We start from the raw sequence: 26,116 nt of genomic DNA on the forward strand, positions 1-26,116 counted from the left end.
CTTCATTTTGTTAGGATAATAAGCCAATCTTTTCCAGTACACTGTCATACCATAAGCTCTGCATTCCCCAAATCACATCATCTGCTCCAGTCCTATGTCACACTTTGAACAACTAATTTACCTTTTTTTTTCCTTCACACCATTTGTTTCTGATGTATTAAGTCTTTGTTCACCCAAAAAACTTCATGTTATTAGAAAAGCACAGAGGCATGTACTGAGAGTCTACTTTATTTCATCCTGTTTGCATTGTTCCAGCTGGCAAACGCTTTTTTTTTAGGAGAACTAAGGGAAATTTCTGCACACACCAAACTTTTCTCTAACACATAGAAGCTGAAGGACTCTCGCACAAACATCCACAAAAGCAAAGAAAATTATATTTGCCAAGAAGGATTTTTCTTTTCTTCTCCTGACAGTTTGTGATAATGTTTAAAAAACAGCTGAGGCTGAGGTCTGGTGCTAGCATTACCTAATGGATAGGATTTCACTTCTCCTTTACAGAATTAGGGGTAAAATTGCTCATCAGATTTACTGTGGCAGAAGGTGTATTTTAGACAGATGAGAGGGAGTAGGAAAATATTCGGGGCTTCCTACAAGCTCTGTTTTTTTTTGCCTTCATAGACAGGATCTATTTATTCACAAAAGTCTGTTCTAGCAAGATTATAGCTGCACTTCCATAGTGAATGTCCCTTCCAGCCTGTGGAAAAGCAGCATGAGAATTCATGAGAATTACTGCTCTGTCCAGGGCTCCCACATGCTCCGTCCACATTTCTAACAATCCGCGCTCGAGGGGAGCAAGGAATTTTCTCTAAAGAGCCTCCAGAAGATCCTGGGAAAATAAATGTTGCCAGCTATCCAAATATAAACACTCCCAACTACCCAAATATAAACATTTCTAAAGCTATCTAAAAAGAAAAAATGTACAATTGTTTTTTTTCATTTGAGAAAGCATTTTTTCTTGGGTTAAAACAGTTAAACCTGCATAGCAAGAATTAAATTCTTAAGTACACAAACACTAAAACCCATAACCTCCTGATCAGCTATCTTTAAATAGTTTTTGCTAGTGCTCTGCCCTTTGCTCCCTGTCTTCTGAGATGAGAAACTGAAAGGAGTTTTATTTATTTATTTATCAAATAAATTCACTGCTGGCTTTGGAAGAAGTTTCCAGACAAATGTGTCATCTGTCCCACAATCTAAATTAGTTTCTGCTTTAAAGGAAGGAGGAGGTATCACTGGGAACAAGTATCTCTGTGGGACTATTTCACTATGCAGCAACCCAAAAGAAACTTTGTGCCTACAAGCGAAGGTAAAAAGCAATTTTCACACAGCACCTTCTCTCTCCTGTACCAGACACAGGTTTGTGTGAAGAGAAGTTCATTTTCCCATCAGTGATACTGTATTCATGGCTACATCCCCATTAAACACACGTGATTTTGCTCTCCAAACCATTTCACAGGAAGAGCAGCTTTCCTCACCAGAGTGTGCGTCATTGTGCCTGACTGCCACACAAAGATAAACCCTTTCCCTCCTCTACAGCGTCAATTCTACTTTTTTTAAAGCACAACTGCAATCTGCAAGACATGGTAATCCTCTTCTGCAAGCATGATCAAGCTCTTGCAGAGATGTTACTTAAAACCAGGTAAGAAATGAGCTCCCTACTTTCAGACTGATAAGCAGGCTCAGGAAAGTTCATAGTCACAGCTGCCTGAGATAAGTAATTAAACTCTGATTCTTACGAAGCACAAGGTGTGAATAAAGACATTAGGTGTATGTTTTTAAGCAATCATTTTGCCTCTTTCAGAATTAATGCAGAAAGATGCTAAGGCTCAGAGAGCCAAATATATTTCAATATTTTCACTGCTTAGAAAAAACAAAATAAGAGTTTTTTCAGAACCTGAAAAGTGGCCTTTTTTTGGGGAACTGTTTCAGTGATGCTTTTTCTGCAAATAAAAGGATCTATTAGGAACAATATTGTTGGCAAAGCTGCTTAGGTCTGAAATTTGACCACCACACTTCTATTTCTAGAAATTACTTACAGATTCTTTCTTCCTTTTTATATTGCATCTTCTTATTTGGAAATTCAGCATGACATTGTTTTCTGGGAAAGATAGGATCTGTTATCAGACAAGCTGATGTAAGATGGAAACAGGCACTTTTTTCTTGGCCCAAGGTTCCTTCAGGAACTAAAGAAAGCTCGTGCTTCTGAAAATTTCTGTGTTTTCTCCATCATACCGCAAGAATAGGGGTTGAAAAAAGCACGTGCACATTTCCACAGCAAGGATTTTATGTAATCTAAATTAGATGACAGAGTTGATTTCTCTCTAAATAAAGTGAAAGGAACAGATACATTTTGCCGTAGACAAATCTAAATATACATAACTTGAAATGGGTCACTACAGATAATGCAACATCTTGAGGAGGGACTTCTGAAAAACAGTGAGAGATTCTATCAGTTTAATAAACCACATAGTCTGTGCTTCCAAAAATGTGTTGGTGGCCTCATGTATCATAAGGCCACAGGCCACAAGTTGTAGGTATCATAATTCAGCCAAGTACAGAGCAGCTTCACTCCTTCCACATGGAGCAGAACCTCCTTCCCTGACAAAGGGAGTCATTATTTGTAAAAGAAAACCATTTTAACACATGATGGATGATATGAACAGTAACTTTACATGTGAAAATATGGTAACCTCCTCAGCCTGAGGACAGCTGGTGATATAGCATCCCCAATAGCACAGCATCCCATGTGCTGGCAGGATAATGGTAGTTCTGGAAAATTAATGTTTAAAGGCTTCCCCTTCCACAACTCAACTAAAAGGGAAAAAGATATATGCAACAAGGAAGAGCTTATATGTGAAATAATGTTGTATTCACAGAACATCGCACAACTCATGCTATAAATTCTCCGTAAATTATTGCAGACCCACATTGCATCCAATATTACTATTATGGTGGAATCATAGAATCATCAGTGTTGGAAAAGCCCTCCAAAAGGAGTCCTCCAACTCAACCATCTTACAGATGGGTCCTTCTGACAAAAATCAAAAGCAAGACAAAACTCCATTAGATAAAAATGCATTCATTTTTATCTAATTAATTCCAGGAAACATTTCAAGATATTAACTAAGCTAGCATGAATGCCAAGGGTCACGTGCCCAGTTTTCTAATAAAACCCATTCAATTTCCAATGTTAAAAAAGCCATATCCAGCAGCTGAATTGTCCAAGTTAATTCAGAATCAAACCCCAAAAATACAACCCCAAAAACACAAGCCAAAACACCTCCTACACACAGATTTATGACTTTTATTTGTCATACCACAAATAAAGAGTCCAAGTCCTCATCCACAACAGCAACAGCCACACTGAAAAATGACAAACAAAACATGAGGATGTAATGAGGTCAATGAACACTGGAGATGAGTAGAGAGTCTAACCTTAAAGGGAGACAGACAGTGTCTGTTTCACACACATCATTTGAAACACCCCATATAAAAGTTTATCACATCTTTCTGAAGACAGAAAAATCCCATTCTCACATATATGCCCCAACTTAGTCATTATTTTGTACAGTACCAGTATCATCAGAATTATTTTGAAATTAATCCTGAGTCTTCTCTCCATCTTTAAAACTTCCATAAAGTTGGCCAAAATTAATTTTGTCACTTCTAGCTTATTTCACAAAGGAAAGAATAAAAAGGCTCAAAATGCTTTTCAATATTTTGGCTAGCAAATCAAAAAAATATTTTTAAAATCTAAGAAGCTAATAATTTAACTTTAAAAAGAACCAAACACCAGCAAAATCACAATAAGTATTTCCATACACATCTCCTAGAATTCGCTACAATTTCCTCTATTTGCACATAAATATTAGCACCATTAAAAACCATCTTTATTCAGATGTACAAGAACGAAAATGGGCAGTTAAACCAAAGTATACCAATTGTTTATTTATGCACCTTCAATAGACATGGCCTAAACGAGAATAATTTCTTTTTGTTGCAGTCTGTGATTTCATTAAGTCACTCTGCTCAGCTTTAAGCACTAAAGATCTTGAAATAATACCTAATTTAATACTGCTGCAAGAACCTTAACTCCAAAGCTATCAGCACAGACCTCATCAGAGAGCCATTAATAAAATGCTCTTTATTGAAGTCTATCTTTTGGTTTTGAAAAGATCAGAGTGGAATAAAACCCACATTAATGATCTTCAGTAATCATTCCCTGCAAAAACTAAAACATGCTTGGACTTGAAAGCACACATTTAAAAATAATAGCTGAGCATTCTTTTAAAAGGAAGGCCCAGCACTGATCTAAATTTCATGTGAGGCTTCAGCTCAAGATTATGTTAGGATTAACAAAGTGTGCATGACAGGTGTGATTTAAAGACTGCAGCTTAAAATTCTCCTCCTTCCACACAAATCTCATGGCACAGAAAGGCAGTGATTTATGTACCACTCTCTACCACAAACCTTTGAGCAATCCACAATTGCAAATACCTTGAGAGGGACAGTTTCAGGGCATGTGAAGGTCCTCAAAAACGCCAAGAATTCTCAAGGTTGGTCTGAGGGTCTGAGTTAACAATACTTCCCTTTTCCCTTGTGCATGTAAGAATAAACCAAGAGCCCTTGAATGAAGCCCATGAAGAACGTTTTGCAAACACAAGAGTGACAGACTTGCAGACCTCTGCAGGAAGGTTGATTGTGTGAAATAGCAAGCTCAAAAGCTAGACATTTATGGAAGCTGTTTTCTGGTCAATATTCATCTCATAAAAGCCATCCATGTCTATGTAAAACTAAATGCCTTTGTCCTGCAGAATGGAGGACCTAAGATGCTGGAGCCAGGACATCAATTCTCTGCGCCACCTGTCCTCTCGTTTCTGTCATGGTAGTTTTTGTTTCCCCTACCCCAATTTAATTCAACTGTTAATTTATTTTCTACCTAGCATCTTTGTCCTTAGCACACAGCAATTCCTTCCATGCTGCCACAGTGAAACACGTCCTTCCTGAGGCAGCACTTCCCTTAATTCCTCACCATGACTCACAACAGGACAAAGAATGACATTTTCAGCCTCTGTCAGAGGGAAGTCAGACTGCACAGCACTCAGCACCCAGACCCTTCTTTTCTTCAAAAGCCATGTGCCAACCCAGGCGTATTTTCTCCTGAGATATTTCTCTCCTGGAAGAGAGAATTGCTTTTCCTGCCTAACAGTGAGCTGAACACAGTGATCTACAAAGCCCTGCTGAGGAAAGCTGGTATTTAACACCTCAACCTGGACAGCACCAGGATGGATCACATGTCATAAGCATCCTTCCAGGATTCCTGGACTCCCATGATCAGAAACTTCTCTTTGCTGGTAGGCCAAACTTCTACTCTTTTCCATTCTTCACTACCAAGAATTTGATAATAAAGTTTGCTGCAGAAGTTTCCTTTTCATGTAAGTCATTATGACGTTTTACCACTGGCATATGAAACAAAAGTTAAGTTGGTTACTCTTTTTTATTTTATGGACATAAAAAGGAAACTCATGCAAATAAATGCCTTCATTTAAAAAAATTACCATTCCCTCTTTTTAAGTTTTATTTGTGAACACAGCTGGTAGAAGCCTTGGGAAAAGGCACACAGCTGCTGAAGGACTACTTTTTGGCACATGTCTCTTCCAAGTTCTTCCAAATGACAGAACCCATTTTACTCCTAACTTCAGTTTCTACTTAAAAATACCATACCAGTTATCCATAACATATAATCACAGAAACTTGGTTCTTCCAAAGACAACATTAAGAAGCAGCAACTGGAAATGTCAGCATCATGAGAAGTATTATTAGTCTCACGGCCAAAAAATTCCTGTTGGTTCTTCTGGTTTGCCATGTATTGATGATCATTTTACAATCATGCACTTCACCTGCCTACACACAAGAGAGCTCCTGCCAGTACTATAGCTACCATAACCCCACAAATCCAAGTGAAGTCTGGAAGATATTTTTTTTTCCCTGCTAAAAAGTGATCTTCAAATGACAAAGAATTATTCAAGGTTTAACCTTTTTGTTCATCTACTGTGTTGTGGATGCTAAAGATCTCTCAAGGGCAGAGCTACTGTTCTTGTTCCATTTCACCAAAGACATAAGCACAGTGTCATCCCAGCAAACTACACTTTCCAGGAAAGAACGTCTGTAGGCTGGCTTCCATTTTGTCTTGCATATTTCTCTGTAAAGATAAGCACCAGTGCCTGGTGAACATCGTTTAAGAACACCAAACTTCCTGAGCAGATGCTCAGTTTGCTTCCAGCACTGCCTCCATATAGCAAAGCAACGACAAAAGCCACTTCCAGTTATGCAGCTCAATTGTATTAACAGCAGTATTTCTTCCTCTCCCTTTTTTTCTCCCCTAAATTTCCCACATCCTGTGCTGATAATAAACAGCTCCAATGCATTCTGTATAAATCCTGCTCTGTTGGCAACCCATGAATCATGTGGCAGTATAATTCCTCGTGCCTGCAGGGCACAGATAAAGGCTGCCCCGTGGCACGGGGCCAGTGCAGCACATTCACTGGTTCCAGACACCAGGAGTCGGCATGGTCACGCTGAACCCAGAAAAGGGTTTTACTCTTTTCTCTGTATATCTTATTCTTTTGTTAGTAACCACAAATCAAACTAGGCTCTGTGCTTGACTCGGAGCAACCAGCTCACTGGCCACCAAGTTTGCATCACAAAGGAAAGTCATCTCTGCTTTTCTAAACTCCCACATTCACAGCCTTTTTATATTAAGGCCTTAACAAACTCCATCTGCAAAGTTTCAAATTCAAAATTATCAAAGTTCGCATACATGTCTTTTAACTTTCACTTACATGTCTTTTAACTTTCTTTTAATCCTTACCGTAACATTGGCAAATATATTCCTGGGTGTGATCTACTAGCATTTATAATAGGATTTCACAGAAATTTTTTCTTGTACAAATATTTTAATATACACCACTTTCCATGAGGAGACACACACACATTAGACTGCACTAAACAACTGTTCGGTTATCTACTCCTGACTTTCCTGCTCTTTATTTTCTGAGAATAAGATTTTCTCTCTCCATATATGAAAGAAAATTATTCATAAACGGTCTCATGCTCCTGCAAACTTCAGTAATTTCTGTACAACAGTAGATCAGTAGATCAGAAAAACCTGACACCCACATTTCAAATTTTAAAGAAACAAACAAAAAACCTCTCCACTTGTTTGCATATTAAAACAAGCAACACCACCATACTCAAAATAAGTGAAAACAAGCTGCAGTGAATAGTCAGGGTGAAGCCCCCAGAGGCTGACTGGCAGCCAAGCAGGACAACACAAAATATTTCAGCAAAGGTTACACACAGTAACATTTAAGTTAAAGGCAGCTCAGTCGGGTAACTAAACGAAATGCCAGCTCAAATCACATTCCTGACCATCACACACAGTAATATTCCATGGAACTCACTCCAGTGTATCTGCAGCTGCAAAAAAGGGTTAATAAACCAAGAATCTATGGAAAAGCTTTGGATCCCTATTCATTTCAGGTAGACAGATGAACTCTAGCTACAAAAGCATTAAAAGAAAAAAATCTGTTTCTATTACCTTGATTGCTGTGTATTTATATACCTTTGTGAAAGAAAAAGAAGGAAAAAAGAAACACACTATAGGTTTTTTACTTGGTTTAGCTGTTCAGAAACTGTTTTAAATTATGGCACTCTTCCTCCATTCTGGTCAGAATTCACCACACAAAAGAGTTTGGGCTGAAATGAGTAACTTTGCCTTCTCCCACAGCCCAAGACCCCCAGAGATAAAATGAATTACTTATGAGGAATTTACCTGCAGAAAACTAAAACCATTCCTCTCCACGAGTGATACTTTCACAAGGGGCATGAATAATACTGCTTCAGAACTCCTCACTGGAGTCAGGAACTGCCTTTGGCAGTGGAATGCACGCTGGTTTGGGGAAGAGGTGAAAAAATTATGCGCAAACAAGTTGTTGCACCAGGATGGAAAATAAATTCTAAAGCCGCTGGTAGCCCCCTGGCATCCCAAGGAAGAAACTCAACTTTTCTACTTAGTTAGAATGCAGATGGCTAATATCAGTAGAGTCTAAAAGCTGGGGTAGTCTTTAACCAAAAGCAAAGAACTGAAGCTTTTGGAACATCCCAAACACTATGCCACAGCACGTGGGGACACCCAAACCAGACAGATAGCAGTGTATTAAAGACTCCAAGCAGGTCTAAGTTTCTCAGCATCCCTCTATTTAGAACTAGTGACAAGAAAAGTGGCAGAACCTTACTAGAAAAAGTGAACTTCCTTGCATCCAAATGCAAATAGATAAAAATAGATAAAAGTCACTGTTTAAAGACTGAATAATACCAAAATAATTTAAACAAGAGATCCCCTTGTGACTCAGCATAATTATTTTTCTTTCAGAAAAGATTAGTTTTCAACCTAACTGAATCCTATCTTCCAAATGACCATATCTTCAAATGTAATTGAAAAATTGCAAATTCCCTTTGGGCTGTACTCCTCTTGAATTCTTTTGGGCACTCCATGACTGCTGCTATGCTTGCACTGCCCTGGGGACCATGACTGCTATTCTGGGCCACAGCAGACACACTCAGCTATGAATCTGGCACAGTTTTAACCACCTGGCCTGGATTCAGTGGCAGAGGCTCAAAGCACCCAAAATTCCTGTTTTGTCCTGAGGTGTGTAAAAGAGTAAGAGCATTGCCTTGCTTAAAATAGTGACAGTATTGTTGTGCTAATTACATACATCCACATAAGCACAGGATCGGTACTGTAGCCCCCAACACAACCTTCCTCATTCCTCCTTACCCTATTCTCGCTAATTACTTAAAATGAACAATAAAAAAACCCAAATAACAAAACCCCCCACAAAACTAACCCAGCCGAAGAACCTCTTCCAAACCAAACCATCACACTCAAGCACCTCAAACCAATTACTTTTAAAATTAATTTTAAAAATAATAAGCATTACATATATTCACACTGTCAGAATAAGAGGTCCCTGTATCAAAATCTTCTTTGACAAAAAACCCTGCAAGAGAATAGGAATTTCAGAAAGGACTTGCTGACAGAGCTGAAATTTCCTAAATGCATTCTTGTTGCTGTTCTAAACACTTACTTTCCTTTCCAGTGGTCCTTTATAACAAAGATTTAGAAGCAAAAGGCATCACAGCCTTCATGGACCTTCCTGTGACTGTAAGAACAGGAGTAATGAACACACGTTCATATTTCAGTTTAAGAGTTTTATTGCTAAGTTTTTTCACTAAAAAAGGATGGAGAGGGAAGCAAAATGTGTTTGTTTTTTGACTCCCAGGAATGTGTTTCATCCAGACCCCTGATTAATGAATTCTTGGAAAGGTGCTTGGTCTTCCTCTCTGAAGTTAATGGAGCATACTGCTTTGTGTAGGTAGGCTGAACTCTGCATTCTAACAGAGATGCTCTGTTGGGCACCACTCTGGAGAAGTCAGGGTCACATTTTTCAAATGCACACGGAGTCTGAAAATGGTGCTGACACATTTCTTCAAGCAGTTTTAAAAGTGCCTGAGGAGATACATGGGGCTAAAAAAAAAAAAAAAAAGTATCTCAAATACCTAAAAAAAATGGGAAATTGGATGTCTAATTTGATTCAAATCCATTGAGCAGCCCATTGACATCTCCAGGTGTATAAGTATCTCCCATCAGAATACCTTTATAAAATCTACCCATAAGAGTTAACATACTCTTCAGCTACAGCAGAAGTTCTAACATGAAGGAAAAAAATGAAAAAACATTAAAAACTCATGTTTCCTTCTTAAAAAGCACCTTAGACAATCCAGTCCCATTCCAGACCTTTCAGTCTTTTTCCAGCCCAGTGTATAAGCTATGATTTCCCCAAAGGCTATACAGCACATAAATAGTAACATCTACAGTCTTAGTAGGTTACGTGCAAACTCTGTGTGTTAGGGGAGTAACTTTGTCATGCAGGATAAACTGCCTTTTTTCTTTGCACTGCTGTGGTAAATCCATGCTAAAAGGTAAAAAAGTAACAAATAGTGACATGCAGCAGAGCCTATCACAAATTACATAAATCTAATTCTACAGGTGAATGAAAATTATATAAGAATCAACTGCCTTTGCAGCAGCCAACTGAATGAAAAATATTCAGTGAAATTTATGTCAGAAATCTCCCTTTTGTTCAAGGGTATGATGTGTTGTGCTTTAAAAGACAAACAAGGTAGGACCGTGAAACAGAGGATGCCACAAATCATAAAGCCATTGAAAAGAAACTGTTATTTTTTAGGGCACTTTTCAGAAATCTGTAAGTTTGTCAGCAGAACTGGTTTCATTTGCTACTGACCTGACTCTTCAACTTTCTGAAATTAACAGAAGGGAACTACAGCAGCAAGCACCATGAGCAACATAAAAAGTTCATGGCAAATTTAACAATTTCCATGAAGATCAGTGAGGAATCTACTCTTCCCTTTTTCTCTTTGCTTTTTTCAACAAATTTCCTTTCAGTTCCAAATAAGGACAGACTGATTAAGAATCCCATTATATCTGAAAAGACTGGATTCAAATACAAGTTCTGGAGCTGAAAGTAGGTAAATTTTCATGTACATTTACTGCAAAGAAAATTTTCATTAGCAAGAAATTTTCAGAGTTATGTGAACAGTAACACTTTTAACAGAACCCTCAGAAGAAAGACGTGGGAGCACTCAGTACATGTTGCAAACAACTCTGTGTTTGAAGTGATATCACCAGGGAAATCCTGCAGTCACACATCACTTCAACTTCCAGAGAGACACTAGAGAAAAGGATTTATTAACAGAACTCGTACATTTCCAGCTCTGGATCTGAAGCTAATCAAATGTAGCAACACAAGCACTACTTCAGCTCCCTTCCCTAAAAACTGAAAGGTTAAGGAGAGACAGTGAACTTGATCAGCAGTAACAAGGACTATCTAGATTTAGAAAGAGGAAAACACAAACAAACAAACAAAAAATGTAAATAAAGATACCTGATACCGTAGCCTACATTCCAGCCTTTTCCTTTAAACATCTTGAAGAAACTATACCTCAAAAAGTAGCATCTTTTCTAAGACTGCATGTCTCTAAATACAGGTATACAAATTCCTCCTGCATGAATACGAACTGCTCTATTAACATGCAGCAGACCTTCAATGCTATTCATTGTTTTATCATAGACTGTTTTCATTTTTCATAGGACTTTGTTAATATTGACTCTAGAAGCAGCACACAGGAAAAAGAGCACTAAGCAGCACACTCTGCTCTTGGGTACAAACTCCAGTCTTTACACCTAGCTTAGAAAATAATCCACCTATATGTGACCTCCTTACTGCTCTGAAAACCAGGAGGAGGAGTAAGAGATTAAAGGAAACAACTTAAGCTGCCTTCCAGAAATGAATGTAGAAACCTTCATGTAAGGACATGCACCTTTTAGAATCCTAGCCCTGTCTCCTGCAAATGCCACTGTGGCTGAGACACTAACCTACATTCCAGGCTGCAAGCAGCACCCTGCCCGCAAACTCCGAGCCAGCTCAAGCTCCAGCAGTTACACCACATGGAAATTCTGACTCATCCAGCCAGCTAGGCCTACGAGGTTTAAAGCACTATCAGGCCAAGGATCTTGACAGAAACAGTCCCTTTCCCCCCTAAAAGTATCTCCCAATCAAACCAAACCAAACCTAATTCAAGGGAAATCAAACACACCAGGTGAACATTCTTGGAATTTTATTTCAAACATTTAAAGGGTACTTTGTCTAATATCAGCTTTTAGAACAGTTTAAATTTCATGGAGGACAAGAAAATGAAAGCATTTTAGAAATATGAGCCAAACCAAACGTCCCCATTAACCACTGTGTTCTTCAGGAAGGTGAGGTGTTATTAGAAGTGAATGGCCTCACAGTAACAGGAGAGGCTAATTTAAGATAAAGTGATGATCTGCTTAAAATAACTGCTAATAATAATGCAATATTATTACATTAGTTTAATGGTAATGACAACGTTTCCTTCTTTGGAAAAGCCAACTTACATATTTCATTGAAAAATTAAATTATTTTAATAAAGTATTGAAGGCTTTTTCTCATATGTTGCAGGGCTAATCCTGAACAAGACATGAATACATCACATAAATGAGCAACCACAATAAAATGAAATAAAGTACTTGAATCACTATTTTGGTATAGGCAAGCACACTAGACAATTTGATATTCTCTGAACATGTTTTTAAGATATTAAGAAAAATACTTGCAAAATTCATCACATATAGACACCTGTAGTCAATGGTTACATCCAATTTGTCTTAAAATAAAAGTGAAAAAAAATCAGGTAACTCTAAAAGCAGCTTCATCTAGGAGTTTCAGAAACATCAAATAAACAGCGTGGTCCATGCTGAGCATACAGAACAGGCTGCACACCTAGCAGGGAAACCAAACTGCAAATCTGGAAAAAAAAATGAACTGGCAGGAAAAGGGGGGAAACAAACCAAACCCAGGGCAAATAATGCTTTGCTTTTTCAAACTGCATAACACCCCTTCACTTCTTGTTACCGTCTCTTCAACTCCTTCAAAAGATAGCTCATGGATTATGAGGAACAATAGTTCAGATGTTAAGAATGCCAGTGTCCTATTCCTGTGGAGTTTATGCCACTGGAGTCAACAGGCTTTTTGTCTTCATACTGAATACCCTGCTCATTATGAGTTTCGCCTGCCTGAGAACAGACATGAACACTTCAGGCCCTGTGGTCCCTCCGAGAGGAGCCTTTTCCAGGGGCCACTGAGATGCTGCCTAAGGAACTTCAGAAAGCAGTAGAGAAAAGGAATACATCCCTGCCCTACTATCAAATACTCTGTACAGGGCTAATTCTAAGTCCAGACAGAGTTATTCACCACGAGAGGACTGCAGGCTGATAATGCCAAGGTCGTCTTAATGGGCAATGAAACTTTGGACATGACTATTTTGGGTCAGAGAGAAAAGTCTCTCGGGAAGCCTCTCAATGAAATTGGGTCTATGTGCCTATACTTTAATTTATACTGCAAAGACAGTCTTCTGTCATACCCAAGCCTGAAAGCCATTTGGACCCAGCTAATTATTCAGAACCTTCCTTGTCTCACAGGGATGACGTTATTTCAAAACAGGGTAGCAATAATTGGGCAGTAACCATCCAGAGCTTCCACGTTCAGAGATAATTTCTTTAGCAAGAGTCTAGCAATTACTTCTTTTTGAAAAGCTGCCAAGTTATTCAGCAGGAACAGAGGCAATGAGAATCTACAGCTATAACAATCAAAGACCTCAGTGTTCGATTTCGCTGAGGCAGCTGTGTGCCAAAATCCAAGCCTTCCAAGGATCTCAAAAACATACTAACCGCTGCCTTCTACAGGCAAAAAATCACATTTGTCCCTCATGACACAGACCTTCTGTTCAGAAGCAAACAAACCTGTCTGAAGGGTTCTCAACAGAGAAATTATTTTTCCAACACAAACTCATGGATCTGCATTTTAAGACAAAACATACCTACACACAACTACTCACAGTGTAGATGCTGTTGCAATGAAAGGAAATAGCTTGTAACTCTGGATGCACTTCTAATACACCCAGTAAAACTTCTGTAAAGTAGGGAAAAAAACCCTGAAGCGCTGTGATACAATGCTGCTCCAACTGCTGCTGCCAGATTTTGATGGAAATAGTAGAGACCAATTTCTAAGACACTTACACCTGCACAATTTGTTTTTGCTAAAAGACCCAGACTTCTACTCCACGGAGAGATCTAGAAATTTTCTTTCTTTCACTAAAAATACAGTAACAAATGCCCACGGTCTTGCCTTAGAACCAAAAAGCTGAGCAATGTAGACAACCATAGGCAACAGTGAGATACATGAAGTAAAATGATTTCAGATTCCACCAGAAAGGGTTGTCAAGGCAGATATCAAGTCAGACTAACATATAACATAGACACACTCAAAACCTTCATTTTATCTCACAAGAATACATATGCTAGAAATGTTCTGCTTACTTACTATTCCTGATGTGTGTGACAACATGTCTGCTTAGCAACTTGCAGACGAAATACATTCCTCTACTTCCTCTCCAGTGAGAGACCTCTGAATTTCGTTGACGTTAGTGAGACTGTGTATACAGCAAGGGATTTAAGGATGATAAGCCTGCAAGAATAAAGATCAACAGCTGCATGGTACTCTAAAAGTATTCAACTATTCTTGCTTTAAAAATACCATGATTGCAATGAGAAGAACTCAGGAGGGTGGTGGAGGGTGAGGTGGGAAGGGAGGACAGAAGGGAGGGGGAACAAAATGCACTGAATTCTCATCACTGAAGAATGGTGAAAAAAACCACCAAAAAAAGAATAAATAGAAACATAACCAATGTCTCCCTGTGTCAGTGAATCCTTGGTTATAACCCAAGATCTCACCTAAAAGTAATAAATTCAAGGTGAAAGGACATCTCAGACACCACAAATTGCCAGAACACTACAAAGCAGCTGATGCTCTGCTGAATGCAGTAACTGCTTTGCACACTGAAACCTTGGGCCCACAATTGTTGCTGTTGATAGTGCTCATTCACATTTATGCTGCTGAGATTTTGACAGGACCACATGCACTAAATTCTGACCATGCTACAAGACTGCATTTTTTTCGTTTGTTCTCCTGGCTTTCTGGTCATCACTACGCAAGCTGCATTGTTTAAAAACGATGCATGTTAGAAGGCAGGGATTCTTGCCCTCTCTTTGAGATCACACAATCTGTGACGAACAGGACAAAACAAAGAACAGATCAAAACAAAATCCTCATTTTTGGCATGAAGAAAGACAAGCATGGAGAATTTCAGCCACATGGGAATTTAGCTCTGTAAAATACTGCATAATGATTACATCAAGAGGCTTTGATTACTGTAAAATACAATGATACGTGCACTTCTAACAGCATTGGAAATCCTAAATGATTACACAAGCCTTTCATGTTTATTCATCAAATATTTAAAATACAGCATAGTACAAAACGTTGAACTAGTTTGCTTTGAGAGCAATTTACTGTGCTCTTCCAGCAAAAATTTGCTCAAGAAGATAAAGTCTCACGTTACGTCCAGTGCATATGTTTCTAACGTTATTTTTTAATAGAATTATTTCCTCAGCTTTAGTTTTTAGGTACAAATTTTCAAATGTAAACATTTACTGGTACAAGCATGGCTGTAACTGTAAAAGACACTTTTATGAGGCACACGGCAGAGGAAGAAAAATCTGTTCTAACAGATTGAATTTGCTGCTTTCAATTTCACAGAGCACACACTCCAAAACCTCCAAAGAAAAATCTGGTTCCAACCTCTGAGTACCTGCTCTCATAGCACAGAAGCAAGGGCAGACTTACCACTGCTCCATACACCTTTCTTTTCATCTTTTCAATCCTGATGGGATACTTTGCTCTGTTTGACATCAATCTCTACAAAGGGTGCAATGTCTACAAACCCTTCAGAAGGGGTAAGCAAGGAAGGAGATAGGAGGTGGGGTAGCCCCACATGTTAGGAAGGGCTCTGTTAGGATTGTCTAGAGCTGGGACTCAAGGAGAAAAAGAGAGTTTGTGGCCCTTGGAAGAAAGGGAAAGCAATGCAGGAGGACTACAAGGATTCCATTCGCTTATACAGGGAGAAAATTAGAAAGACCAAAGGCTAGCTGACATTTCATTTGGCGTCTGCCATCAAAGACAGTAACAAATGTTTCTATAAATACGTTAGCTACAAAAGGAGGGCTAAGGAGAACCTCATCTTTAATGGATGCAGAGACACACAGAGACAAAAGACGAGGGAAAGGCTGAGGTACTTCAAATGCCTTCTTTGCTCCAGACTTTAATAGCAAGGCCAGCTGTTGTCTGGCTACCCGTGCATCTGAGCTGGAAGAACTGATCAAGAAATGAAAAACTGACAACAAATAAAAAATGACCAATGAGAACAAACAAATCTCATCCTTGAAGTGACTCTAACATTTCCATGTTGCTGCATTTAGCTCAAGGAAATCCTTCACCCCTGTGGTGTGCCTGGGCTCCCTAGGAGGGCTTCAGTATCCAGCACCAGCCATCCCTCCTGAGGGATGAGCAGCTCCTCCAGTGCCTTGTCCAGTAAAATTTACAGGAAAATGCAATCATTTACTAATTCGTTCTTTTCTTCCTAAGCAATTTTCAAGGCAACCCTTTAAACTCTCAGAGAATACCATTAGTCTCATTGCTAGGTACTTGTACAAACCTTTGCCCAAATGTCAGCTCTTAGAACAAACCTTTGCCTGATGTGAGGCAGCAAATAACATTTGATTGGCAGAGCAGGTGGAAAAGGAAAAGAAAATAGAAAATTAACAAACAGTAGGTTACAATTTTCCCTGAAGATACAGGAAGAGGGAGGAGTTTTCCTCAATAAGAAAAGAAAAAAAAGTAATAAAAGGGTAGGAGAAAAAGTAGTAGATAGTTTCAAAGGGAGAAAGATTTTTGCAAAACCAAATCCTCCCACTAAATTTTCAAAGGTGAGGTGCAAAGAGCAGTAAGGCTACAAATGGACTTTAAGCCTATAACTGTAACTTGACCAGTCTTGACACTTCTCCTCAATTCTCTTACAGATAGACTAAGATATATGAAACCTATTTGTAGCTCAGCCACTTCAAAGAAAGAATTTATATCAATATAAACCCAAAGAAAAGTCAGTAGTTTGACTTTCCCTTTTTGCATCCAAGACTTTTAAAAAATACGGAAACAACTGACAATACTTTAGAGGGATTCAACATGCAGGTGCCTCGAAGAATCAAAAGACGTTCCTCTCCTCCTCCTAATAATGATGTTTAGTAAGAACATCCAGCCTGATGCAAAAGGAAAACTAAATCTATCATCAAATATATATTTATGAAAAAAATAGATGATTTTGCAGAGAAAGATGAACATCTAAAGCTTTAATGCAAGTACTTCTGTGGGTAGGACTGTAGCAGACTACAGTACTGCTCTATTACGGAGAATGAGATAATAGGAGTTTCTAGTTTAAGGCAATATTTCTCTGCAAATCCTGCAGAGACAGCAGGGAACACAACTGATAAAGGGAAGACTTAGGTGTTTTTGTCTTTAAATAAAGTATACCACTTTGCTTCAGCTTTTGAAGATAAACTGTTTCGGTATTTTTAGCATTCGCAGGAATGAGGGACTGTGTGCACTGTGGTGCAGGCAGAGAACGGGAAGGCGAGGTAGAGATTTCACATTGATCTCTGCCAATGCATTTTACACACTGCCCTGCAGCACTCCTGGTGCTCCAGTGTCCCCTCAGCAGAGATGGCAAAGGCACAAGGACCAAACTGCATGGTGGTGGTGGTGTAACAGGGATCAGTGCCCACAAGGGAACACAGAACGCTGTCACTTCAGATTTGGCTTAACTCAAAACGCCTCTGTCGTGATGGACAGGCCTCATTTTCCAGCTCACCCCAGCAGGATTCAATTTTAACAGGGGCGCTTGCAAAATCAAGAAACACACAAAGCAAAGCCTTTTGCAAAATATCATTCCCAGTGAACAGGTTTAATAGAAAATTTAAACCCCAAGAGTTAGAAGACAAGTTATTTAAAGCCTGAGTAATCTTAAATTGCCACTTTACAAGATATATTCCCATATCAAAAACAGAACTTCTAGCCCCACTACTTCTAAGATTATCAAATGAGTCGACTTTTATTCTGAGTGATTAAGATGAAATTTGGGGAGTAAAAAAAGGGAGACCGGACTGTCAAATGCAATATTTTAACAGTATTTTATACATCCAGTTTCTCCTTGCCCTCAGGAGATAACACTGGAGTGGCTGTGTGTAACTTTCAGTACCGCACATGAATTCCAATAGTAATATCCATCCAAAGGAGATTATCTTTGAAGGGATGACGCAAAGATCAGATATAGAAAGTTCCCAGCAGGTTCAGAAAGTTGCTCCTGCCTCTGTTCCCAGCACTTGTCCATGTGTGGATGAAAAAGAAGTGGCCAACTCACTGGGTATGAGGTTAATTCTTGCTGCAGGATAGACATATTCCAAACAAAGAACAACACCCACTGCCTCCCAGATGAGGAGCAGAGGAGGAGGAGGAGTCCACACTGAGTAGACTTCTCTCAGTGGAACACAAAACCATCAGCTTTGTATTCTCTGTGGCTCTGCCATGCAGCAGTGGTACCTGACTCGTGCTATGCAGTATTGTCCCAGAGAATGAGCCCAGCTTCAGCTCTAAATCTTGCCAGACCAAACTGGGCTAACCTACATGCCTATAAGAAAGGTAAGAACAGCATGCCTGTGCAAAAGTGGGACAGAGGTAATTTTTCAACGATTTATAAGCCTATAATTCTGATCTTATTTGACAATGACATAGAACAGGTACAGCCCCAGCATTACAAAAAACCCAACTTTATAAAATCCTAAAGACAGTGTAGCTCAAGCCAGCAAAACATAAATTTGCCCACGGCAATATGAGAAGAAAAATCTTTGTGATGTAGAAACAGATGTCACTAGGCATTTCTCACAATATGGCATTACCCACCGATCTGTATGCGTGGCTTCGCTGGAAATATTTAAAGGATATTTCATAAGCGTTTCAGCTACGTTGTTCTGAGTATATCTAAGTGAACTGGGAATACCATAGTCTTTCTTAAAAGTTTCTATTTACGTGAAAACTTACAGTAACAAATCACTTAGAAAGACTAGTCAAAACAAACAAAAACCCCCCTTTCATCAACCTAAAAAGCCGCAATAACAGAAAATCTGACACAGCCAAGATATAATTATGATCAACATCAGACAGAGAAGCATAAAAAGTGAGAAGTGCAGTCTGAACATTCCGGGTGTCAAGCAGAGTGAATGTGATCCCAGCTGCACAGTATTTCAATATAATTAAACCATACTTCTTACATAATGGAAGTGAAGTGACAGTCAAGAGTGAAGCAACTAAAAGCTTCCTGGTACAGGAATACTAGCATTGAAAGGTAATTTTCAAGATTTTTTTTTTTTTTTTAAAGAGCAGGCCAAAAATAAATTCTGGTTGTTTCTCAATGAGGAGCATCTTCTTTCACTTTAATGTTATCACTTGTGTGCACAACTCAAGAAGTATTTAGTTAGTTTTCTATTATAGTAAAATTCCAGCAGATTTGAAAATGAGAGCAAATTCTCTTGTACAGTCAGAGCCAGGTTTAACAAAACCCAAGTGTCATGGTTTGACCCGGAAACAGGATTTCTGGGATGTTGTGTGGATGGGGCCAATGAGTGCTCAGATTTGAATATTGCCATCTGGCCTAACCACTGGGCACTGGGATCCACCTCTGAGAACACAGGGTAAAAGCAGGGCTCTCCCCCGGCAGCTTCTCTTTGGATTTCCGGCGGCGAAGGAGTTGGGTCTCTTCCCCCGGCCCAGTTGCTGGCTGGGCGGGGGGAGGGGAAAAGCCATGCGGCCCGGCCCGGGAGAGGTAGGCCTGGCCCCCCCCAAGGGTGGAAGGAAGAAGTAAAGAAATGCCAGGAAGCAATGGGCAGCCTGTTCCCCCCCCTTGGAGACAGACAGAGAGAGAGAGAGGGCAGCCTGTGTTTGTGTGCCGTTACCTTGAAAGCAGTAAACATGTGCTGGCAGCAGGCAGCCCGGCTGAGGAGATGGGGGGGTGCAGCCAGGAGTCCAGCCGCTTGGAGGAGTTTTTCACCCTTTTTTTTTGGACAATGAAAACTTCACAGAACATTACCCCTTCCTAGACGAGAGATAAGAGTGGAGGAGGACGAAGGAAATGAGCGAGTGATGAAGGTCTGGACCAGAGAGAGAGAGAGAGTGAGAGATGTTGGAAAGATGGAGAAGAGGGAGTGGCATTTTATGCTGGACTCTTTTGTGTAGCCATGGACAGAGCTATGTTTCCGTGTAATACAGAGACTGAGTCCAGGGGGAGAAATGTCCCAGAGCCAAAGAAGATTCAGTGTGGGCACCCCTCGGCCCCAGGGGGTATATAAAATATGGGGGGGACAGATGTCCCAGAGGTGAGAGATTGAGCTTTTCTGGAACTGGACACAGCCTCCTTAAAAGGACAACCCTGGAAGCAGCCCTGATTCTGGTCCGGTGGTGAGAGCACCGGAACAAGGACGGAAAAGGCCACCATGACACATGGAAGGACTCCCTCTCCTCTTGAGGAACTGAAGTCGAGTATTCTAAAGGGTGGTGCTGGACCCAGAATTGATTTTGGATTGTATTGTATTGGGAATTTGGGGGGGGGAGGAGGAGGAGGAGAGTGTTTTTGTGAGGTTTTCATTTTCCTTGTGTTTTTTTTTTCCCCTTTCTTTTGTGTGTAGTTTGGTAATTGTTTTTGTAGTTTAGTTAATAAATTTTTCTTCTTTTTCAAGTGAGAGCCTGCTTTGTTTATTCCTGGTCAAAATCTCACAGCAGACACCAGAGAAGGTGTATTTTCATGGGGGCATTTGGCCTTGTGCCAATGTCAAACCTTTGACAACAAGAAAATGCTTTACCCGTGATGTACTCACTGCCCTTTTCCCGCCTTCTCTACAGTCTTCTATTTGTGGTAGTAAAATCCTGCTGAGTTTAATTCATGCACAGAATTCACTTCCTATAGTTGCATCAAAATAAATAAGAAAAGTTAAAGTATTTATTTGTGACAAGAGATATTAACTACTTTGAGCTCATTAACTGAGGCAAGCAGTAGCACAGCCCTGATGCTGTGGGAATTATTGCTGTAACACGATTTCTGCAGAACAGCTCAGAGTCCAATCCAAGGTTTATTTCTGCTACAAATGCCCAATGATTTGAGCTCACATCTGCTCTGGAGCACAGCCTGGAAGAGCAGGGCATGCCTAGCAGGCCTGGATTCCCCCCCACCCAAAACTGGATTACCTGTCCGTTTGGAGGAATGGTGGGACTACATTTGGCAGCTGTAATACGTGGCAGCACTTTTTGAAGAACAGGAAAGCCAGCTCTGCTGCAGACTGGAGAATCAGAGCTGTGACACCACAGCCCTGGGAGCAGTTTCACTGCCAAAGGGACATATCCAGTTTGTTTGGTTTGATCTCCAAGCATGGAGATCCGTGCTGTTGCAGCTATGCTGGTAATGATATCAAATTATAGCTCGTTTTAACCTGACTCTTATGAGCCTACATAAACATCCAGACTTGAAAAAAAATCACCCAAACTAATAGAAAGCATGATGGTTTCTAATTAATTACAGGTAAGAAAGTCAAGTGATAGCATGATTGAGATTCTGGGATGTAAACAGAAGTGGAAATATTGCCACAGACGAAGTTGCAACTAGGGTAGCCTGGGGTGATTCACATATGCTGCAGCTCATCTTGATTTAAATCTTGCATCTTATTTAATTTTTTATTGCCTACATCCAGCTTAAAATGGTTGAGTAGTAAAAAATGCTAAATGTATGTAAATCAGAGATGAGATCAATACTTGCCCCCACAAAAAGGTCCTACAGCACAGATCTAGAATGTTTCACATAGGAACAATACAAATGCTACGACAAAAGAGAAAGGTATTATCTCGTGATTTACAAGCTACATCAGTGGGATTCCCTGGGAGAGACTCTAGTCCTGAACTACAATTGTAAGGAACAGTTACAGAAAGTCCTTACATGTTTGCAAAAAGCTTATCAAGTTCTATTAGTTCTCTAGGGTAGATCTTCTCTTTCATAAGTGGCAGTAGAGGAGCCTGGAGCTAGAAAAGCAGTAACACAGGGAAAAAGTACTACCAACCCAGTTCACTTTTATCACTTACTGATAGGATATTATTTTCCAGCATCTGTCAGTCAAAATGAAACTGGAAGGGAAGGACAAAGTCCAACTCCATTAACTCAATGCCTGTTACCTGTCCACAGGTGACAACTCTATTGAAGAAACAGCAGATCCCATTTTAAGTCCCTGTAGTCTAATCCAACACCAAATTTAAAATATATACATTATAAAATGCATATACATGTCCCTTCCCTTCTTAAACAGAGAAGAAATTCAGATTTGATGCTTAAGACACTCCACATATTCCCATGAAAGAGCACAGTGAGGGGACAGAAGCAACCTGCTGGCTCACAAAGGTTGAAAATTTAAACAAATAGACCAATAATTTTCTACCTGAAAAAATTACAAGTTCTCAAAACATAGAACTTTACTTTTGTAAGCAGCTCAAAGACAGTCCCAAGCTTCAAATCATGTCCTCGATTACCTTCTTCTAGATAATGAACATATATACAGCCAGGACAGAAGCTTGCACTTGCTTTCATCATGCTGGGTGCCAACTACAGAGCAATTCAGTCAATTCAACACAGGTGTCAACGTGGCCATTCTTGATGGCTGAGAGCAAACTAATCAGCTGGACTCCAGCCTGCTGCAGAAGAAAAATACACATCTCCCACAGGTCCTGTTATGACATCTAGCTCTGTCCTAGGCTAAGACAAAGGCTTAGCCCTTGTCTAAGGCTGTCTTGGATTATCTGGAACACATCAAATAGTACTCAAGCTCTTTATTTGGCAGTTTAACCACTCAGATTGTTCCTCTGACCTCCATGTATCAGCCCAAGTGAGTAACTCCCAAGAATAAAAAGCTGACTCTGTACTCAAGAGTCTACAACACTGGAACCCCAAATGATTCACCTTTAGCTGTAGAGTTTGGACTGCTACAAATCAAGAACAAAAGCAGCAACAGAAAGCTGCAGGTATCACCACCCAAGAGATTAAATAGGAGTAGCTCTCTCCCAAGTTACAGGCTCTACTGTCATTCTGGTTTATGCAGAGAAGTAAAATATTATCAGAAATATATTTCTGAAAAGTTATTCACAGCAGTGCTATCAGAGTCTATTCCATGTGTTCTCTGCTCTCAAAAAGCACAAGAGAGCAGTCTTTTCTTTGCCAGGAATACCTGTGCTGACTCATGTAACCAGTTAAAAAGCCAATAGCAAAAAGCCCACCTTAAGTGCATGGTTCTCTTTCTCTAGTCTCTAACATATCAACAACAGATGAAGTAGATTTTAGGCACAAGAGAACAACAAAACCAATTTGACATCAAACCATCTCCCCAATTTGCTAATGAGAGCCGAAGAACAACACAGCAAGAAACTCATTCCTCAGTCAGATCTGTGCACGGACTGAAGCAAAGCGCTTACCGTGTCTTGGGATTTATCTTTGACATCGTAGACCGTGAGTTTTATTTTAGTTTCCTCATAGATGGGGTATTCCGGTGGGAAGGTCACACCAGTCAGAAACAGAGGATCTTTTGTACCCTGTGCAACATGGGCAAACACTCAGTAAGGACAGCTGAGCAATGTGAAGGGTGTCACTGTGGAGGTACAGAAACCCAGAGGGTGCCAGCTGTCTACAGCAGAGAGATGGAAACAGCTCAGTTTTATTACCCAATCAAAGAGAAAAAACAAACAGCCTTAAAACTTTATCAGGAAAGCTAAAAGCAAACAAGCAAAACCCAAACAAAACTACAAGAACTTCCTGGAAAGTTTTTTTAACTGGGAAGGATATGAAGTGCTTCAGAGGCAGAGCCTGCTATCACATTTTTAAACAGCTCAGCTAGTACCAGGTTCTGGAATACAACCTATAATAACCAAAAAACCTTTCTTACTCCCTCAACACTTTTTGAAAGTACCAAAATTTCATCTTAATTTAGATGAACTAAGGATTTAACATGCACACACATACAAAAAAGAGCAATCTTCATTAAGCCACAATACTGAGTGTATAGAAATGCTACAGAGACTCTCAGTATTACATTAAGGATACTGATTTTGTGGAGAGGGGATTGAAATATTCCTCTTTAGGCTGTACTGCTATAAAATAAAATTCCTGTGCTTTGAAACATTATGATTACACTTAAAAGCTGTACACAGAACTAACTATATCATAGCTAAAGATGTACAATTAAATGAATAATGCAAAACATTATTTATAATTTCTTCATGTTTAATTACACCTAATTGCCAAAGATTACCAGGTGGGTATCATTAAATTTTCCATTAAGTAATTAAAAAAAAAAAAAAAAAGGCTTGTGCACGACAAAGGTAATTTATCTTACGGATTAACTTTCTGTGACCCTGCCTTGCCCTCCACCAAAGCTTGACTACAAAGCCAAGAACCTTGATAAAACAAATTCAGGAATTTATTGAGGTCTAGGACATTGTATTAGGAAATGCATCAACTTCTATTTCAAAGAATACATGGTTATCTATCCATCTTTTGCACAACATCATTCCAGACAGTCTGCAATGAGACATCCTGATCAGATACAAGATATTTGAATTAGACAGTTTCAGGATGGTTGAGGGCTGAAATCATAATAATTTAATTAGTAGTTGGTTGAAAGTAATCACACAAAGACCTCATGAAATATTCTCATTGTATTTAAGAGTTAAAACAAGCCTCTGGTGAAATCATGTGTGTGTTTACAATGAGACTTTCCTGCTCTTAATGAATCTCCCCTGTAAGTTAAGCAAGTTACATCTACATTGCTCACCCTTCATTTTCTCTGAACCATTTTCGCTGTTTCTGACACCAATGCTTACAGGGCAAAGTCAGGATTAGCAAAGCAGCCTCAGACGACTTTTGTTGTCACGTATGGTACCAATTACTAATTCTTACATGTAAAGTCACAGACATTACATACACACATTTCTTTCCCAAATTATAGATCTAGAGTAATATTTTTCAAATTGCAAAAGCATCAGCTCTTTAATGGAAAAAATAGAACAAAAACCAAATAGGATAACAGACCATGTAATACACCTATGCTTTTCTGCATTTAAAAATACTTTCCAAACTCACTATACTCTTAATTAAGTTTTATTTTGCATTGCCTTGTCCCTTCATGAGAGCAACTATTCCCTGTTTCATTCTAAACCTGTGTCTGGAGAATTGGAATATTCTCCATGCCTCCACTTGGAACAACAGAGCTTTCATGAGAAGCCAAGTGAATTTCTCTTGATCCTGCTTAAATGCCAAGAACTACAGCACACTTCAGTATGCTTTACTAACTGCCAGGGTGTGCTTGTCTTACCTGGCACTATGCACCAACTTGTTTTATTCCTAACTCACTTTCTAAGGAAGAAATGAGCAATGGAACAATCAGCATGTTAATTGAGTAAGGAAGACTCTCACCTCCACGATTTCAGTGCTCGAATACCGCGCGGCAATGTGCTCTGCTGGATGCACCACTGAGACCTGGACAAACGTGCTCAGCTTCCGATCACGAGTAGCAGCCACTAGACCCTTGCACGCTGGAGACAGTGCAAAATAAAAATGAAATACTCCAAAGCAAACTCCAGGAAAGTGCTGTCAGAGGCACAGGACAAAGCAGACCACGCTCCAGCTCCAGATTAAATCTCCAGAGACGAGTCCATTTAACAGAGGAAGTCCCTTGGAAGTAACCTACCGAAATAGGAAGTCACATGCCGCAGAACTGAGCTGAGGTCTCCTTTCCACTGAAAACATTTGCAGCTTCTGCAAAGCTCCCTGCCAGAGGCTCATCAGCCCCAGCCCACCAGTGTGCACGCGCATACGCTGCAATAGTAAGGAATTTTACCGAAGTACTCATTTCATTTGCCCACAAAATCTCTTTTAGCAGCCTGATTGGATCTTCTCTTGTCTGACAATTTCCCCAGTTACACAACCTTTTCAAACACATTCTAAAACAGCTAATTGCTACCAGTGGTTAAGCTGGTTTCTATCGTTTGTTACTACTTGTGAACTTAGAGCTAGTTGTCAGGTATAAATCTACATACCTAAAAGCAGGCAGCAACAATCAATTCTTTTGTCAGGGTATACAAATGAGAAATGCATTCTGCCTATGTGGCATCATTCTTAAAACCCATTCTACCTCAGAGAGAAATTCTGTTCTAATAATTCACTTTTATCCTGGACTCAGAGTCCCTTACCATGAGATCATTCTTTACACTTCCACACCTTATGCCTTCAAAATGAAAGGGTCAAAGCACTGAAGAAAAAGAAGGAAGGAAGAAATAAATAAACGCATCATCAGCTACTCCACAGAAGGGACACAGATTAATGAGCCATGCATTGAAATATATATGTATTTTATATATATATATATATA

General features: G+C 39.6%; 1 protein-coding gene across 1 annotated transcript in view; it reads right to left on the minus strand.

Annotated features, from left to right (window-relative positions):
* The window catches only part of LOC128948565 (inositol polyphosphate 4-phosphatase type II-like), a 132,094-nt gene that overhangs the window by 100,609 nt on the left and 5,369 nt on the right, over positions 1-26,116 (minus strand). Inside the window, exon 3 of the mRNA XM_054293320.1 lies at positions 23,166-23,179. Coding sequence (XP_054149295.1) covers positions 23,166-23,179 — 14 coding nt within the window. The remainder of the gene's footprint in view (positions 1-23,165; positions 23,180-26,116) is intronic.

The sequence above is a fragment of the Melozone crissalis genome, unplaced genomic scaffold (assembly GCF_028551555.1).
Source record: "Melozone crissalis strain CALT ecotype California unplaced genomic scaffold, PUWL_Pcris_2 ptg000135l_1, whole genome shotgun sequence".
Taxonomy (NCBI): domain Eukaryota; kingdom Metazoa; phylum Chordata; class Aves; order Passeriformes; family Passerellidae; genus Melozone; species Melozone crissalis.